Source organism: Barbus barbus, assembly GCF_936440315.1.
Source record: "Barbus barbus genome assembly, chromosome: 23".
In the NCBI taxonomy this organism is placed as follows: domain Eukaryota; kingdom Metazoa; phylum Chordata; class Actinopteri; order Cypriniformes; family Cyprinidae; genus Barbus; species Barbus barbus.
The window spans coordinates 19,182,147-19,198,687 of record NC_136751.1 but is presented as its reverse complement, the minus strand read 5'-3'; the positions used below and the strand labels follow the sequence as shown (position 1 = coordinate 19,198,687).

Below are 16,541 nucleotides of genomic sequence, written 5' to 3'. Positions count from 1 at the left end.
ATGCCAGCCTCGAATGTCCAAGCTTCTCACTCAAACCTCCGAAGTTCACGCGAGAAGATGCCGGCGGGATTCAAAACAAAAGTGGTGGCACCCCGAAATCCCAAACTGGTAAAACGGGAGGCAAAGTCTGCAAAGGTGAGCCTTTTATATATGCTTTAAAACTGTCATTTTTGATGTTGCAGGTTACAGTTATCATTAATTCAAATCCCTGAGTCCAAACGGAGCACTAACTATTAGTAACCTAATTAAACTACTTACAAAATGTACATAAACACACAGAATTACTGTTCTTTCTTAAAAGGACATGTAAAAAGCAGTGTTTTGAGTCGGTGTTTAATCACATAAACCCTATACTACAATAAGCATTACCTAAAATATTTTCTGAGTCTGACCATGAAGAATAAGTGCATTTTTTTATGTTCCTTGTTGATTGACAGGTGGTTGATTGAATGCTGTTGAGTGTTGACAACCTGTTCTTCTCTAATCCAATTTTATTTACTGTAACATCTCCCTTTTCCCTTTTTATTTTTATTTGTCATTTAATATCCAATAGACCATAGCCATGTATATGTCAAGAAGGACACTTCCTGATGTCTGCATGTCACTGTTATGAGATATAAAGCAAACACTCTAGTTCAGGGATCTCCAACCCTGCTCCTGGAGAGCTACCAACCTGCAGACTAGTTTCAACCCTGTTCCAACACCTCTGCCTGTAATTATCAAGTAATCCTGAACACCTTGATTAACTGGTTGAGGTGTGCTGATTGGGGTTAGAGCTGAAATCTGCAGAACGGTAGCTCTCCAGAAGGGTTCTAGACCCCTGCTTAAGTCAAAAGACATGCAAAGTTTATCAACTCGCTTCAGTTTAATTTATTTATATAGTGCTTTTCACAATGTACATTGTTCCAAGAATAATATATACAACATAGATTTACACAGAATATAGGAAAATATTTTTACATAGTGGATAAATGCACTCATAACAGGCTGCATATGTCTTTGCAGCTGATTCCATCTGTATATGCTCGAGAAATGTGTCAGACTACAGAAGAACGATTATCAAACACTTATGAGATGCATCCGCCCCGTATCCTGGAGCTCTTAGATATGAGTGTGACCACACATCACAAGGTAAAATATCAGCATTTTACAATGCTCAGCACAAGAGGTTAATTATTCAGCTTGTTGTTCTACATAACTGGTTCCAAGTATCTTAGCAGCAACATTTTCAAAGTTAATTAAGGTCATCATCACAGTTTCTCTCTGGGGAGATATTAATGGCTTTTAATATGTATAGTATAGTAACTGTAGCTGTTTACAGTACTTTTGTACTGCAGAGTTCTGTTATACATAACTATATTGACCTAATAAAATGTCAGACTGTCAGAGTCAGACTGGATGTAATGGATGTAATTATATGTGAAAATCATCTCAATGATGAATGCTGTACGTTCTGCCTCAACACAACCCTGGGTGTGTTGCATCTTATTTTTCTCACACAACACAATTCACAGATGTTTTTTTTTTTCTCCTTAATAAAGTGGACATTTGAATGCAAAAGCCATTTGTTGAGCCATTTTCTACATTTTACATTTCGACTTTTCATCAGATATTATGTAAAAGTTTGACTTTGCTTTAACATTTTTTTTTAATACAGTTTTCCTCATTAGATTTGGACCAGGCCATGTTTCAGCCATATCCATCTGAGATTGTGTTTCAGAACTACTCACCATTTAAGACATACAAGGTGCCCTTAGAGCTGCGGAACAGTGACAAGGTAACTTTTATCCTTCTGAGGAGATTATATGGTCAGTTTATTGCACAATTACATAATGAATGTATTTAAAAACAAACAATATTTAGTACATTTGGGTGCATTTATCTTTATACTTGTTTATGCTTTATTATGAACTTCCAGTTCAAAGGATGGAAATGAATCGAAAGTAGATTTATTTGCCAGATTGGTAGCATAAGCTATTTGCATCCCACTGCAAATCAAGTCCTGGACATTTTCCAATATCCAGGATTTATGAAAACCTTTATACACATAAACCCATTCACCTGTTCACCAAATAGAGATGCAATTGGTTTAAATTTCATTGTGTCTACAAATCTTCTTTTTTGCACCTCTGTCTGTATTTTGATATAATCTGACCTGGAGGATTAAGTATATGAATATTTTAACCTATATTGGTAGCTTGTAGTCCATGCCATTCTGATTCACACCATTCAACATCTTGTTCATTCCTTTAAGACAGTTAGACATTATTTTGTTCATTTTCATGTGTAATGTGCACTGGCTTGACAAAGATATGTTTATAACATTGCAGGTTCCTCGACTGGTAAAGGTGATTGAAGAAGACTCACTTTATTTTAAAGTGATCAGCCCAATAGATGCTAATAAGAAAGTGGCCCCAGGCATGGCATCTACATTCACCGTTCTATTCACTCCACAGGAGAACAAGGTAAAATGTATACTTTCAATATGCAACAACTGCAGTTGACACCTACTATTTCATTGGTTATACATTATATTATCACTGTCAGTGTACTCATGAGCCAACTGCATTTATTTCGACGAATAACCAAAAAAAGTTATGCAAAATATGCATACAATACAATGTTGCAAATAAACCTCAAAGTCAAGTCTCATTTTAATGTTTACCATATCTATAAGAAATCTGAGAGACTACTTTGGTATGCAGAGAACATGAAAGACTTAGTGTTTCCACCACGGCCACTCATTTGTCCATTAGATACTCTTTTGCAGTCTGTGAAGTGGCCTGCTAATCTATTTTGGTTTGGCAAAACATTAATGGAGATTTCTTTAAGCATTAATTCAAATAGATCTATGGTGGCCCAGTCTGAGAAAGACAGTATTACAGTATTTCCTCTCTTGCTTGTATTCTCTGTCAGGTTTTCCATCTGATTGAGGATTATGGATTAATTCCTCAATACAGGAATTCCCAAGTTTTCAGGTTTAATTAAATTAGGATTGATTAATTGATTATGCATACCATATGTACAAGATGTACAGTACCATATTATAGTTAGGTTTGTTTTAAAGGGATAGTTCACCCAAAAATGAAAATTTCGTCATTAATTACTCACCCTCATGCTGTTCAAAACCTGTAAGACCTTCGTTCATCTTCGGAATACTAATTAAAATATTTTTGATGAAGTCCAAGAGCTTTCTGACCCTGTATAGACAGTAACACAACTGAAAAGTTCAAGGTCCAGAACGGTAGTAAGGACATTGTTAAAATAGTCCATGTGACATCATTGGTTCAACTATAATGAAGCTACGAGAATACTTTCTGTGTGCAAAGAAAACAAAAATAACAACTTTATTCACAACTGTATTCACCTTTATAAGACTGACACGGAAGAGAAGAAATTGTGGAATAAAGTCGTTATTTTTGTTTTCTTTGTGTACAAAAAGTATTCTCGTAACTTCATAACATTATGGTTGAACCACTGATGTCACATGGACTATTTTAATGATGTCTTTACTACCTTTCCGGGCCTTGAACGTGTCAGTTTCATTGCTGTCTATGCAGGGTAGCGCTCAGATTTCATCAAAAATATTTTAATTTGTCTTCCGAAAATGAACAAAGTTCCTACGGAGCCATAACGACATTAGGGGGAGCAATTAATGACAGAATTTTCATTTTTGGGTGAACTATCCCTTTAAGGCATTATGTTCCTCTGTAAAGCACCACTGACATTCAGATGCTTGTAATTTTAGGATTATATCCACAGACTCATCTGTGTGACCGAACGTGAGAAATTTGAAGTTCCTATTCGTGCAATTGGGCCCCGTGCCATCTTGGACTTCCCAGATAGTCTGCATTTCCAAGTTTGTCCGGTCAAGTGCTTGACCCAGAGAACTCTGCTTGTGCGGAACATAGGAAATTGTGAGGCTAAATTCCAGCTCAGCACGTGTAGGTAAGAGAGGCATGTCAGTGCAGATTTTTGGACATTGTGTTGTACAGATAATTCAGTGTTTTGATCTGTGATCTGTGACTGACACTATTGCATTTAGAAATTATATATATGTTCCCCACAGCCCATTTTCCGTAGAGCCATCTATAGGAACTCTTGATGCTGGTCAAAGCATGCAAGTTACTGTTGAGTTCTTGCCTAAAACCACAGGGGATCACAGCCAGGTTTTGCTGCTGCACTACCATTCAGGTATTTACTGTTACTTACATCACCACAATCTGCTCTTCCCACAAACTCCTCCTCTGCCACACTGCTATATGTCACTGTGACACAGCTACTGAATTCCACAAGCACCCACCAGCAAGTGTAAATTATCTTATTATTAACCTTAACTAAATGTCAATTGTGACGACCATATTTGTAGCAATAGCCAAAAATACATTGTTTGGGTCAAAATTATCGATTTTTCTTGTTCCATGAAGATATTTTGTAAATTTCTTATTATAAATATATCAAAACTTCATTTTTTATTAGTATTATGCATTGCTAAGAACTTCATTTGGACAACTTTAAAGGCGATTTTCTCCAATATTTCGATTTTTTTGCACCCTCAGATTCCAGATATTCAAATAGTTGTATCTCAGCCAAATATTGTCCGATCCTAACAAACCATACATTAATGGAACGCTTATTTATTCAGCTTTCAGATGATGTATAAATGTCAATTTTGAAAAATTGACATTTAAGACTGGTTTTGTGGTCCAGGGTCACAATTCATCTTTATGTTTTCCAATCTACTAAGAATAGTTTTGATATACAAATTTCACTGCCCACACATATACTGCACATACAATAATGGAGATAATATTTTAAAGTAAAAATAAATTGTAAAACATCACGTTGACACATCACATAAGCCAAATTGCATTGTGCTATTTGAGGGATAATATCTGTACATGAATTTCCTCAAAGGTTTTGTGGAATTGAGTGTATTATTATTTAGGTGGGTCTTTTTAAGTATTAGTTATTACGTTGTATTTGAGCTAGAATTATATGTTTTGCTCTTTCAAAGGGTAGTCCTTTAGGCAAATAATTCTATTAATAAATCCTGTTAACAGATATTTTTGAGCCTGAAATGCTGCGGGTGCCTGGTTAATCTTATAAATAATACTTTCCCTTGTCTGTATGATAATGTGATATACATCAGGATGCGCAGGTTCCAGTACTAAAATAATTTAATTCTGTTTTCATGCCAGAAGATACACCACTGTTCAAACGTTTGGTCAGTAAGATTTTTAATAGAAGTTGTTCTTCAAAATATTCTTTTGAACTTTCTATTTATCAAAGAATCCTGAAAAAGTGTATCATGTTTTCCACAAAAATATTGAGAAGCATAATCGTTTTCAAACGTTATGTTTTCAACAAGAATGATTTCTAAAAGATCACGTGACATTGAAGACTGGAGCATTTGCTGCTGAAAATTAAGTTTAGCCATAAATTACATTTTGAAATCTATAAAAATAAAATAAGTAATTTTAGATGTTTTCATCATATGCAGCATTCATTGCTGCATAATGATGACAGTAATTTCTGTATAATTTGACGTATCATAAGTTAATATCACAACTATAACATTAACGGTATAACGGTATAATGTTAACTTTGTTAACAACAATTAAATCTACAATTCAAAACATTTTGAAACAGAAAACTATGTTTAATTTTGGAATGTATAAATATATGACCAATAAATGCTGGATGTGGTAATTAAGCAGCATTGGCCCTATGAGCAGTGTTGGGCTAGTTACTCAAATAATGTAATATATTACTCATTATCCTTTCAAAAGTAATATTGTTACTTATTACTTTCTGGCAACAGTAATTAGTTACACTACTAGTTACATTACTTTTTCTTCACTCCCCACAGAAGTTGTAACATAAAATTCTTCTAGAATGTTACTAATAACATATTTCTTCCTCATCATTTGACCAAAATACACATTGGATCGCAATCAGAAGTTATTACAAACACTCAATAGTGATTGATAGTGACATTCAAGCAGAAGTGTTGTATTAATCTCATTAATTGTCATGTGTAGCTTTAACTAATTTTTCCATTACCCATATATACGATTATATTTCGTTATGAATTATATCAAATCACATAAGTTTGTAAGAAACTGTTTAATTTTCCAAAAAGATTTGTAATTACAGTAATATAATGTACATGTTGATCAGAGGGATGTGGGTGGGATGTAATGCCAGAGTAAAGTAAAGCCACAACTTACACAACAATGTTCAGATCATCTTTTTTCTTGACAAAATCAATATAATGCAATATTTCTAGCTGCTGAATGTAAGCTTTTCCATATTCCAAGCTTGCCTGCTGCACTGTCGACATCACATGCATGTCCGAGTCGTGAAAATTATGAAAATAAATCTAGGAATTATTTGATTGTTAGATTTTAAATCAGCAGGGTTGAGGCATTGTCACATGTGTGGACTTTAGTTTTGTCATTTGCCTTTTTTCCTGTGTGTTCCTGAGTTCTCTTATTTTGTTTTGGTTTTCAGTCTGTTGATTCATTTACCCTCATTAAGTAATTATTGGTTAATCCCCATTACGTGTGTGTAACCTTATGTTCAGTCCTATTTAAGATCCCCTTTGAGTTCTGTGGTTTGTCGGTTATTGTTTATGTTACTGGCACGAAGCTCTTATCATTAAACCCCTTTTTCGGATATTCCTGAGTCTGTTCTGCCTGCCTGCCTGTCTGCGTTCCGTAACAGGCATCAAAAGTAACCAAATAACTAAGCTGTTTTATGGATAGTAACTGTAATATTATTACTGAAATCTTATTAGTAATTAGTTACACTACTAGTTACTGCAAAAAGTAATAGTATTACAGTAACTAAATTACTAGTAATTAGTTACTGCCCAACACTGCCTATGAGGCAACTGACTGCTTCACCATATGCCCTGAAACTCTCTCACACTGGTCCTGGGCCAACAGGCCAATCTTATTGTTGCGTCTTGTTTTGTTTTTGAACAGGCAAATTGGTGACATTACTTAAATTTCCACTTGTGAGCTGTGCTTTGAACTCTCAAGCTCTCAGAGAGCTATGATATTAGTCATTTGCCAACTCAAATGATTTTTGCAAATTATATTTCACATAGCACAATAGTTGATTTGTTGTTAGGATTATTTAATTACATCTTAATCTTAATGCTGAATCACTGTTTTATCTGAATCAGCGGTAGGTGGATAGGCATTATTCATAGGCAAGATGGTGCAAAGAAATGTTTAAATAAAGATTATGTGCATGGGTAAGAGGGTGTGTTTAAACTTACATGCCAGTTTGTTCGTGAATTATTGTCTGTGTGATTGTCTATATTTCGACATATAATTGAGCATGTGGTTTAGGTACGTGTGTGTGTGTGTGTGGTTTTTGCAGGTGCTCTGCCTGTCTCACTGAATAAACACACAGGTCTGCTGAAGGCCATTGGCATTAACATTTTAATATGCGCTCTGCTCTAAAAATATTACTTTGCGCCCATCAGGGAAGTATCATTTTTAATTTAGCGCCTTTTCCTGTCTCCTCCTCATTTATGTTTAACATGAAGCTGCTTTGGAGCATGTCTTCGTTGGTTTCGTTCTGGGGTTGGCAGAAACATCTCCCTGCAGTCCCAGTTGCCTCTCAGAGAAGCACACAGACCTATCTTAAGTCTCTAAAGGTGCTTTCTGTGCACTGTATAGGGAAAACACTAACTAATGTTCTGCACTGAAGGTGTGATGTTTATGTGAAATTGCTCACCCTATAAATAAACATTCCCTGAAAATTTACTCACCCCGTCAGGTTGTTTCTTCAACAGAACAGATTTTGAGAAATTTAGAATTACATAATTTGCGTATCAATGCATCCTATGCAGTGAATGGATGCCATCAGAATGAGAATTCAAACAGCTGATAAAATGTCTTGTGAAGTGAAAAGCTGTGTGTTTGTAATAAAGAAATTGATCATTAAGGCATTTTAACTTTGAACCGTTGCTTTTGGCCAAAATTCATGTCCATAATCCATAATAATGCTTCCTCCAGTGAAAAGTCCATCCTCTGTTGCCCTCTCACATCAAAATCACTGACATACACTGAACAAAATTATAAACGCAACACTTTTGTTTTTGCCCCCATTTTTCATGAGCTGAAATCAAAGATCTAAGACTTTTTCTATGTACACACAAGGCCTATTTCACTCAAATAATGTTCATAAATCTGTCTAAATCTGTGTTAGTGAGCACTTCTCCTTTGCCGAGATAATCCATCCACCTCACAGGTGTGGCATATCAAGATGCTGATTAGACAGCATGATTATTGCACAGGTGTGCCTTAGGCTGGCCACAATAAAAGGCCACTCTAAAATGTGCAGTTTTACTGTATTGGGGGTGTCCAGGGGGGTCCGAAAACCAGTCAGTATCTGGTGTGACCACCATTTTCCTCACGCAGTGCAACACATCTCCTTCACATAGAGTTGATCAGGTTGTCCACTCCTCTTCAATGGCTGTGCGAAGTTGCTGAATATTGGCAGGAACTGGAACACGCTGTCGTATACGCCGATCCAGAGCATTCCAAACATGCTCAATGGGTGACATGTCCAGTACGTATGCTGGCCATGCAAGAACTGGGATGTTTTCAGCTTCCAGGAATTGTGTACAGATCCTTGCAACATGCATTATCATGCTGCAACATGAGGTGATGGTCGTGGATGAATGACACAACAATGGGCCTCGGGATCTCATCATGGTATCTCAAAATGCCATTAATAAAATGCACCTGTGTTCGTTGTCCATAACATACGCCTGCTCATACCATAACCCCATCGCCACCATGGGCCACTCAATCCACAACGTTGACATCAGCAAACCGCTCACCCACACAACGCCATACAAGCTGTCTGCCATCTGTCCTGTACAGTGAAAACTGGGATTAATCCGTGAAGAGAACACCTCTCCAAAGTGCCAGACGCCATCGAATGTGAGCGTTTGCCCACTCAAGTCGGTTACAACGACGAACTGCAGTCAGGTCGAGACCCCGATGAGGATGACGAGCATGCAGATGAGCTTCCCTGAGACGGTTTCTGACAGTTTGTGCAGAAATTCTTTGGTTATGCAAACCGATTGTTGCAGCAGCTGTCCAGGTGGCTGGTCTCAGACGATCTTGGAGGTGAAGATGCTGGATGTGGAGGTCCTGGGCTGGTGTGGTTACACGTGGTGTGCGGTTGTGAGGCCGGTTAGATGTACTGCCAAATTCTCTGAAACGCCTTTGGAGACAGCTTATGGTAGAGAAATGAACATTCAATTAATGGGCAACAGCTCTGGTGAACATTCCTGCAGTCAGCATGCCAATTGCACGCTCCCTCAAAACTTGCGACATCTGTGGCATTGTGCTATGTGATAAAACTGCACATTTTAGAGTGGCCTTTTATTGTAGCCAGCCTAAGGCACACCTGTGCAATGATCATGCTGTCTAATCAGCATCTTGATATGCCACACCTGTGATGTTGATGGGTTATCTCAGCAAAGGAGAAGTGCTCACTAACACAGATTTAGACAGATTTGTGAACAATATTTGAGCGAAACAGGCCTTTTGTGTACATAGAAAAAGTCTTAGATCTTTGAGTTCAGCTCATGAAAAATAGGGGCAAAAACAAAAGTACTGCGTTTATAATTTTGTTCAGTGTATTTGTTTTTAACTGTATTGGACAGCCTTTCCCTTTACAAGGCGTTAATTGATGGAATGGAGTTGTGTGGGTTGCTTGTGGGTTATTGTGATGTTTTTATCAGCTGGTTGAACTCTTATTCTGACAATTATGTTGGATGTTTGAAAAGTTTCTGTTGTTTAAAAGTTTTAAAGAGTAGAGTGTGGTTAGTTTGGTTGGTTTGTCAGATTGTTATATGATGTTGTTCGTTGCTTCATTCAATGAACATAGATGTGCTAATGTAAATGCAGTGACAAACTAAAAACGTATATCTAAAATTAGATAAACGGTATAAACATTTGCCTTTAAAAAGTTAAGTAAAAACAAAATTAGTCAGTGTTACTTATTGACAACCAGGCGACAGGTTTTATATGAACAACTAGGGTGCAATCTGTGGCTGTGCCTTTAACTGCACTGTTTTGACTGTCCATGAATAATGGACTACAAAGCTAAAGAGTTACTGAAGCCCATGTAGTCCCTCTGAAACCATAATATGTTTAATTACCAATAGCTGGAAGTGAGTAGAGACACTATCTTCGCTAAGCAACACAGGCAAGGATGAGTTACTTAATCTGTCCTACATTTTCAAATGCCTCCCAGCTGTTTTGCTTCGTATCATCTGCCTTATCCAGGCTGCAGAGTTTGCCCATTGACTCTAAAATATGCATAAAGAGCTAAAAAGCCCCGGGTAACAGCTGCAGCAGTGGGGCAGAGGGGATCCTACACACTAGTACGCACTCAGTGTGACTCTTTCTTATACAGTGAACGCTATTTCCTTTTAAGGGACGCTTGGGATTCTTCAAAGGATATCCCTCCCATCAGGCATTTCTGGCTGTAAATAGGGAATGCATGCATGGAACTTCAGTATGAGAAGAAGTTTGTTTCATACGTGGTACAGCATGTATCTCATTTCTAATATTTCCGTTACAAATTGCAGTGCAACACATTACCCGTGGCTTGTTTGCTATTAACAGCATTCATATAGAAACAAAATCTCATTACCGTGGCTTTCAGAGACAAGAGATGCAGAGGGAGCTGTAAGCATCTAGGTCTGTTTAAATGGCAACATTGAGGTGAGGAGAGCTAATGAAAAAAAACAGCATTATATTCGCGAATGAAAACATGGTGCACCAAAGCAAAGCAAACACATCAGCTTCGTTGCACGGGTCACGGGTGGCCTTTTCCATTCTGTCTACAGTATATCAATCTCTCTCCTTTCCTCCCATGTTCAATAGTCTGTCGTCTGCTCAGACAGCATAACACAATGCATACAAAACATGTCACGAAAATAAATAAGATAATTACTGCTGTACGCTGAACGAATCTCTAAAATGCGTTGTGCTATTGTAAGAATGCATGCTTCCTCAGAAAGGCTAAAGAATCAGTTGCTGTTAGGATAATTGTTTCTGTTTTATTTATGCATATTTTGTTCAGTGTAGTCTAATTAATGTTTGGCATAGGTTAATTACAGTAGGAATACATGTTGTTGCTCAAGACGCCCAAAAGGAAATCGCTGTTACCTATTATATGTTTTGGTCATCTCAGATTTGTTTTTCTTTCTTCTGGAGGGCCAGATGTGTATCCTATAGTCTACTTGATGATATAAGTAGACCGCTTTTCTCCTCAAGAAGGAGAATTCCCTTATCTCGACAGGCTTTTTAGAGTGCACTTAAGAGTGAGCTGATGAAGACATCACACATACGCACATACTCTGCAGCACTATGAAAGCTTTCCTCATTTCCCATTCTTCTCCTCTCCCCTCTCTTCTGAACAGCTCCCACAATCCCTCAGCCCGCTGGCAGATGCAGTGTCCCATCAAAGACACAATTTCCTTCACTCTTTTTTTTCCCCTCTTAAAGCTTCATGCATAGAGACAGAGGTTAAATGTCTCTGGCTCATTTGTGAAAAGTGATATCTATGGCGAATTAATCAGCGGAGAGCGGATGAAAGGGTGAGACTTGAATGGAGTTGAGAAAAGAAAGAAACCACAGAACACAACTTGCCTTCTACCCGTATTCTCTTCAGGATCTTATTGATAATCATGACAGTTTCATTTCTTCTCCCAATGTTTTTTTTTCACTCTCTCTCCCTGTCTGTTATCTTGCTATCTTTCTTTCTTACACACTCTCTGTCTGTCTTTTCCTTTCATAAAGCCTTTTATTTTTTTCCCATACAGCTTCTTTCCTCGCTTTCCAAACTAAAGCATAAATGCAAATACTTCTGCTCCTGGAACTTCATATGTGCTGCTGCAGTTACAATGCCTTGTTTAAAATGCACATGGAGTAACACCAGTAATTCTGCTAGGACACATGCTTGCATAACTGGTGCAGCCGCTATGGAGAAAATGCTCTGGCTTTAGTTTCCTTTTTCTCACACTCATTAGTTTTTACTAAACAGCACAGGAAAGCATTTGGTCAAAGCATAGTATTACATATTGTTTGCGTTTTGCAAGACACAGTTGTTATTTTCTGTGGTTTAAACTTAAGAGCATCACTTTTTGCTGTTTGTATTTTAAGAGTGTTAATAAATTATTAGTGTTTTTAAAGATGAAGTGAGAACTAACTGATGACAAATGTAATCTAAATGTAAAAATGCACCAATCAGCCAAACCACCTGCCTAAAATCGTGTAGGCCCCGCTTGTACTGCCAAAGCAGTATGGCTTGTGTATCTGGCACTGAGACATTAGAGGCAGATCCTTTAAGTCCTGCAAGTTGGGGCATCCATGGATTGGATTTGTTGGTCCAGCACATCCATTAGACGCTTTGTCAGATTGAGATCTGGGGAATTTGAAGGCCAAGGCAACACTTTGAAATCTTTGTCATGTTCTAAAACCATTTCTGAACAATTGTTTCAGTGTGGCAGGGAGCATTATCCATGAAGGGGTGTACGTGGTCTGCAACCATCTTTACGTAGGTGGTATGTGTCCAAGTAACATTCACATGAATGCCAAGACCCAAGGTTCCCAGCAGAATACTGTCCAGAGCACCGCTTCTTTTGGCTTGCCTTTTTCCCATAGTACATCCTGCTGCCATCTTTTCTTCAAGTAGATGATGCACATGTACCTAGCTATCCACCTGACCTGAAAGAAAAAGTAATTAATCAGAGAGGTAGCCCTCTTCCATTGCTTCATGATCCAGTTCTGAGGTTAATGTGTCCATTGTGGGTGCTTTTGGCGGTGGACCGGGGTCATCATGAGCACTCTGACCAGTCTGTGGCTACGCAGAGTTGTTCCGTTATTAGTGTTTTTAATAATTAGGTGTGTGTTAGATGCTGGCAAAGGTAATCTGAATGTAAAAATGGGGGAAATGGGCATTGCAATTAAATATCTAATTTCAGCATCCAATATCGCCCAATGCTGATAAAACTAATATCGTCCAATATCCAAAATGATATTGATAAATCCTTATTTATCAACATATTTGCTTTACTTTTGCATAAGTTATTGTCTTCCCAACATCCATAGGAGCTTTATTAGGCAGTGTACTGGATCAGTGTGCATTGAAGACTGAGTGTATTTTGAAGACCTCAATGTTCAAAAAAGACAAACTGGTTAGGGTTTAATTATGTGCAGTACACCTGATACCATGAAAGTCTCATTGGGATGGGATGAAGGAGTCTGGGTAATGTCTTAACCATCTGAAATGCCTCTGGTGACCTGTCTGTTTGTGTCCAAGAGTTATGGCCCCTGCAGAATAGAGTCTTCAGAGAGAGATCCATGCTGAGAAAAATAAAAGTATTCTCTCTAGAATGTGTGCAAGAGTTGCAAATGGTGTACATATACGCACACACAAAAGCATATGTGTGAACACCTATGCTTGCACATGCATGCATGTAATAAGTGAAAAGTACATGCATTCGTGACATTTGGGCATTGAAGCGTGCGAAGACAACCAATAAATGTAGCAGCTGAAATTTGTTTCTCTTCAATATCCATCACTTTGCTTTGGCTTTGTTTACTTGAGGAATTGTCTCATATATTTGCACCCCTCCTCCCCAGCTCTGTTTGTCAGTCAGCACAATCATATTACATATTACATATTCCAAATGCTATATATCCAGAGCAGAAGATTTTTGTCCAAGATCAATGTTTACCTGGTATATATAATTTTATAGTGAAAATGATTGCCGTTTATATTTTATTTGAATGTTTTTTAGCTTTGTGTGGGTGCATGAGTAAGTGCGCTGCTGACATCATGTACAAGGCAGGGTTGTGATAGTCCACTAAGCATGAAGCTCCTGCTTTGAATGTAGCCAAACTAGTAAAACAAATAAAAATGCAGGTAAATGTATGTAAGTCAGCTGCACTTCTGATTTGAGCTCTTGTTTTGAATTTTACTTGTGCTTGCTGCTGATTAGTTTTTGGTGATGTCATGTGATTGCTTTTCACTGGGGAGCTCTTATCCTGATGGACCTTCAGGTTCACAGTCATTGCAGCACAACAGCACCACCATGGTAACAAACAAAGAACACACACTTCTATATGTTTACATATAGCTCCACCATTATGGTGACTAAAACGATTACAGCTCCAGTCGTATAATTGGCTAATTGTAAAACTTTATGCTTGCTGGAGAGTTAATGGGGACTTTTCGACTATTCACTCTTTCACAATTGTATACCTTCTCCAAGGGTTATTCTCAGAAAACAGTTCCATTGTGTCCACGTTTTACCCCATTTGTGTCCACATGTTTTACTACTCATTCTGTATAACAATACAGAATACTAAGATACAGAGAATTGAGATGCATTATTTTATATATCTCTGTTTAGTCTGTAATGCAAAAAACTTAATTTTATAAATTATAAATTTTAGCTAAAATGTCATGCTTGCAGATTTAATCATTGTTTTTTGACTGTCAATTGATTAAATGGCCATTTAAAAGTCTTTTTGGTACATAATTTAATCTTCACCGGCCTCATTAAGTTCAGTAAAATATTATTTTTTATTTTAAATAATGTGGTGTGATGAAATGGCATTTGCTAGTTATGTTTTTTTTGTTTTTTGTTTTCAGCGTTAGAACAGTCAACCCTATAAGATTTTATTGGCCAGATTCATGTTCGTTGCAGCTGATTTTTTTATTGCGTATGCATTTGTAGGAGATTCACTTTCAGACACAAAATTTATAGGTTGAGAGTATTTAAATGAATCGTGCAATGTGATTTACTAACATTTGCGGTAGTGAATTTACAGGTATTTGCGCCATTATTTAACGCCCCAATAAAGCATGTCTTAACACATTTTGTGCTTGACATGGCTGCAATAGTTGCTCGTTTGCGCTGCTCTTGGTAGATTGCATTGAGCATTATGGAAATGAGCTGGCTGGATCTGTGTTCTTTAATTTGCGCATTGTCAGTAGATGTCAGTACTTGCTGAATGTTCCACTGCCATTGGGGCTTTTATGGGATTGCGGTCTCACGCCAGTTTACCCTGTTTTGTACATATGTAACAGGGTTGGCACAAAATATGTTTTAAAAGATCGATAGTTTCATGAGAATGACCACCAATACTCAAGAGTTGTATATTCACATTCTTAGGTTGATGTTGTGTCTGTTATTCTTGTGATAACAGTATAGTGTCTTCATATACAAACCTTTTACTTCGATATATCTGTAAACCTTATGACTCTTTGTAGGAGAAGACATCCAAATCAGCCTCTATGGAGAGTCTGCAGATATAAATGTAGTATTGGACAAGAACAATGTGATGCTGGAGAAAACCTACATCTCCTTGGCTAACTACGAGAAAGTGGCAATAATGAACAACACTGATTCCATTGTGCATTACCAGTGGAAAAAATTTGCCACTGAGGATGAAGAGGAACGGGACACATTAAGGTTTGACTAGTTGACCTCTAGCAGCTTTAAGTCTTAGCTATCCACCTTTTTCTTGCCGTAAAAATGGGTGCGGCCATTTGTAAATTCTATTGGTCTAGCTTCCGGTCTCATCTGCGTCCAGCTATTTTCAGCTGTACAAAACAGTTCGTTTTGCAGCTTGATATTGAAAATTGGTGGCTCTCATTTTAATGTATTATCTTAATTATGAACACACTGGTTTGTAGTGCAAACAGTTTTACCGTTTACTGCACGTTGTTATTCTCCTCGTTGTTTACCTATAGCGGCTAATGAACCAGAATTCTCACCCATATAGGCTTACTTCTGCGTCAAAGAAAAAGGTAGATAATTAATAAAAGGTAGTTTTCCAAGTATACATTTGAAAATATGAAATCTTTGAAAATCTGAGGTGCATTTTTTTTTTAAACTGAGAGACAAGTGAAAATCATTTTCTGTGGTAATGAATCATGACAGAATTGTATTTTTTAAAATAACTGTTCTTTTAATATTATGTGTAGGCATGTATTCCTATTTCAGTCTGTCTTTGCCTCTGTCAATTTTTCTCTGTTGTTTCCTTTCACCTTTTGTAGGCTTTCCTCAGAGCTGCATCAAGAGAATGATGAAATGGAGCAGTTTCTGACAGAAAACACTGATCCTTCTTTGCGAGCTCGTCTTTCACTGATTTCCCATACCCTCCAGGAGGGACTCATGCAAACTCAGCAGCAGCTTTTGTCTTTGAATGACCAGGACATCATCATGAGACCCCTGGTGTGTTGCTCACAACTAGACACATGACACGCATTAGTATTTAGATTTCAGTTTCCCCAATGCAAGATTACATAACCAGCAATTAAATCTGAAACTTAGGATGTCCTCGTACTGCATAACCATATGCCTAAACATATGGTGGAAAGCAAACTTAGACATCACTCCACTCAGCCAAGCAATTTAAAAGATACTGAGCTTGTTTTTAATTAGCCAGAAGGGTTTATTATGTGGATGAGAGTTAAATATA

The 16,541-nt window shown here is 37.4% G+C and overlaps 1 protein-coding gene across 1 annotated transcript in view; it reads left to right on the top strand.

The window, feature by feature from the left end:
* The window catches only part of LOC306843014 (hydrocephalus-inducing protein homolog), a gene marked incomplete at its 5' end in the record, with an annotated part of 66,224 nt that continues 49,683 nt past the window's right edge, over positions 1-16,541 (top strand). The window contains 8 exons of the mRNA XM_079374257.1: positions 1-135; positions 1,006-1,131; positions 1,658-1,777; positions 2,331-2,465; positions 3,749-3,948; positions 4,070-4,194; positions 15,328-15,529; positions 16,117-16,294. Coding sequence (XP_079230383.1) covers positions 1-135; positions 1,006-1,131; positions 1,658-1,777; positions 2,331-2,465; positions 3,749-3,948; positions 4,070-4,194; positions 15,328-15,529; positions 16,117-16,294 — 1,221 coding nt within the window. The remainder of the gene's footprint in view (positions 136-1,005; positions 1,132-1,657; positions 1,778-2,330; positions 2,466-3,748; positions 3,949-4,069; positions 4,195-15,327; positions 15,530-16,116; positions 16,295-16,541) is intronic.